Raw genomic sequence first — 3,525 nt, 5'->3', positions numbered from 1 at the left:
TTAGAAGTATTCATTTATATTTCAATAGGTAACTAATGAAAATGTAGAATATAAGTAACTTTAATTTAAAATTGACCAACCAGCAAACATCGATCTACCATTACCATCGGCAAGTATATAACCGGTATGACCATATTGCGAATGCGTTCTAACAAAAACTTTGTCGCCTTTGGTAGCAGAAATGACGATTGTCTCGGAAACTTGTAATTGAATGTCATGCCCACTATCAGAATGGATGACCCCTATTGCAGAACCTTGAACATCAGCGTTTTTAACGATTTCAAATGCACCATTTGTACCAGTCTCTATTCTCAAACTCAATGTAAATACATACACACCATCAAATGGCACTGTGAAAATTCCGGAAAAAGGACTGTAATCGTTATTGATGTTTGTCTTTATGACATCAAATATCAAAGTGCGATGTTTTCCAGCATTTATTTCATTCTGACTCATGTGGGCATAAAAAGCTGTAGAACGAGTTGGAGTAGGAGTTGGTGTTCCATCCACACTATCCAATTGTCTCTTACCTGTAATATATATTTAAAAAAAGAAATCATTGAACGTATTTAAGTACGAAATAAGATAATAATATAATGTCTATTCAAATAAGGAGATATGAACTTTTGCAAATTATACAACTATCCATCGAAAATAAAATGAAGTAACAGTAATCATAGTATATGCCACCGTAGGGTCTGCAGCAGCGACAGGACATCAATACCGTGATATCGTATATAAAAGTCCGCGACATAAAAATATGATATTCAACATATTAGAATTTTATTAAGAGCTTGTATTACTTTTATTTTCAGATAAGAATAATATCTGGCACATGACAGATATTTTCGATCAAAATAACGATCCAAAATTGGAATTGGAGACATTTTAATGGCCTCCTGTTGTTGTCTGCTCTTTGGTCGGGCTGTCGTGTCTTTGACTCAAAATGTTCCGTCATCAAAGGACAAAATAAATACAACACAGAACGAAGTAAAAAACTTAAATATACAATGTACGTGGACATCATGCGTACAGAATACATTTCTTTTTTTTTTAAAGTAATAATCGGTTACAAAAGTCATATACTGCAATATTTATCATTAAGACATTGAAGGCTTCAAGAAGAGAAAACGTGTGTGCATTAGTTATTCGATAAATCACAGAGTGCAATAGGGGATGGAACCATCCCCTACCCCACGACAATATAATGGGAGAAAAGCTATATTCTTCACTGTTTAGTAAAACAAATTAATAACATACCGATATTATGTCTTTCGACAATCGCCATTTTATCGTCTTTCCCTTCATTGGTATCCACAGAATTACATGCTTTCTGATCGTTACATTTTTGCAAGAGTTTCGATATTGTTTCTTTCATTTTTACAATTTCATACTCCTTTTCATGATTCTGAATTTTGACAATACTAAATTCATCTGTTAACACATTTATCTCCTCTTTTTGAATATTCACTATGTTCTCCAGATTACGGATTCTCTCATTCTGTTTTCGTAATAATGACGCCATGTTTTGGAATTTGACGTTCATTTGACTTTCAAGTTCGTCCAAAGAAGCATTAGAGTAACAAATCATAATAATCAACAAAGCTAACGAAAACATCTTTTCATACATATCGAGCCTATCCCGTGCACAGGAATTGTAAGAATTCCAAATAGATAAGATATACGAAATTTGGTTCAAAGGAAATCAATCCATTAACTAGTACAAATTACATGTATTACAGATTAAAAATAGCGTAGTCAACATAACTCAGAACATTATAATTGTAAATTAATTATAGATATATTATATTTATAGATTTCATGCATTGAAATGTGCAAAGATTCATTTTAATAACCAAGGAGCCAATTATAAATGACATTTGCTAGCCTAAAGAAATTAAGAGATTGCAATGAATCGAGTAGTAATGTGTGGGAGGGATACTTGATTTTTTTTATATGTTTCACCGAGCATACATACAAAAGTAAACTCTTTTCATGTTTCATTTGCACGATTGTTTAAGTGTATTAAAAGCTGAATAATTTCATTAAGATTTTTTTTAAATATCTAACTATAAGGCCGTTAGTTTTCTCGTTTGAATTGTTTTACATTGTCTTATTTGGGGCCTTTTATAGCTCACTATGCGGTATGGGCTTTGCTCATTGTTGAAGGCCGTACGGTGACCTATAGTTGTTAATGTCTGTGTCATTTTGGTCTTTTGTGGACAGTTGTCTCATTGGCAATCATACCATATATTCTTTTTTTATATAGACAGTATATAATATGATCTTATGATGATATAGTTTAAGTGTTTAAAAGAGAGGCGAAAGATACTAAATGGATAAACTGGAAGGGTAAGTTAATCTTTCATCCACGTGTGACACCCGTCGTGATGCTCATGAATATAACAAATTTGGTGTTATGTCCTAATCTGCAGGTCACATATGAGAAAAAAGAAAGTCTGGATTTTTGTTACAACTATTTGAACATATCCGTCGTCATCTGTTTAACAAATATTCAAGAACGATAAACATGAGTTGTGATGGCGTCCGTAATTGATTTTGAAGGGATGATAACAAGTCATGCTTTAAAAGCTTCCTATAAGCAACATTCCTATATTAATGAAACCAACATAGGCAATGCAAATTTTGGCACATCGTATCAAGAAATATACCCCAGACATAAGTAAATAGGTTTGTTTACATGTATCGGTATGTATGTTTTATTTACAAGCACGAAGAGAGAACGTGGAAAAAGCCAGAGTTCTATTGTTAGGGACCACGTGTTAGGAACACTTCGAAAATTGGTGTTTAAAAAATGTTTGAATGTATATGAATTTTATGTTTTTCGTACATATACAGAAAAGATCAACATTTTTTTAAATATCAGTATATACAGTTGGTAATTTCTCATAATAAAACAATATGCATTGTTTTAAATCTAGAATTCCTTGTATGTATATCGTAAATAATTGATTTTGTATATTAGTAATCATAAGAGGACTAACTCTCCCCCCCCCCCCCCCCCCCCCCCCCCCCGCTTAACCAGCTTTCACACTCAAGTTAAAATTACAGGAATTGCTATATACTGTAAACCAACTTATTTTCGCGGATACTTTATTTCGCGTTTAATCCTTTCTTGACCATTTCGGGACTATTTAATTTTGAGATATTCTGATTGACTTGATGTAGTTTAATGAGAAAGAAGCAAGTTTTACATATTCGCGACAATTAATATTCGTGTTATATCTCTACTTGCGAAAGTCGCGAAAATAAATCGCTCGCAAAAATAATATCAGATTATTACATGGCATTTTTCATATCGCATGTATTATCAGCCCTAGGTTTAATATCAGCCCAAGAGCCGCATGGCTCGAGGGCTGATATTGACCGAGGGCTGATAATACATGCGATATGAAAAATGACATGTTATGATCTTTTTATCATATGCTTCAACAGTAGAGAAAAATAACAGATTCACATATTGATCCTTCTACGTGGTTCCCGAAAAGAAGTTGAAAGAGTAAA

The 3,525-nt window shown here is 33.0% G+C and overlaps 1 protein-coding gene across 1 annotated transcript; it reads right to left on the bottom strand.

The window, feature by feature from the left end:
* On the bottom strand, window positions 1–1,638 carry LOC139526803 (uncharacterized). Its single transcript, XM_071321958.1, has 2 exons — window positions 1,261–1,638; window positions 1–530 (listed from the first exon to the last, which is right to left on the bottom strand). Exons 1-2 carry the CDS (start codon window positions 1,628–1,630, stop codon window positions 61–63), a joined length of 840 nt encoding a protein of 279 aa, XP_071178059.1. The 5' UTR covers window positions 1,631–1,638; the 3' UTR covers window positions 1–60.
* Window positions 1,639–3,525: the final 1,887 nt, after the last annotated feature.

The sequence above is a fragment of the Mytilus edulis genome, chromosome 6 (assembly GCF_963676685.1).
Source record: "Mytilus edulis chromosome 6, xbMytEdul2.2, whole genome shotgun sequence".
Taxonomy (NCBI): Eukaryota; Metazoa; Mollusca; class Bivalvia; order Mytilida; family Mytilidae; genus Mytilus; species Mytilus edulis.
This window is presented reverse-complemented; position numbering and strand designations above follow the sequence as displayed.

Excerpts from the sequence above, each read along its gene's own strand:
- LOC139526803 (XM_071321958.1), bottom strand. The coding sequence starts at position 1,630 with ATGTATGAAAAGATGTTTTCGTTAGCTTTGTTGATTATTATGATTTGT. Across the intron at positions 531-1,260 it reads TGTCGAAAGACATAATATCG|GTAAGAGACAATTGGATAGT; the intron begins GTATGTTATTAA and ends TATATATTACAG.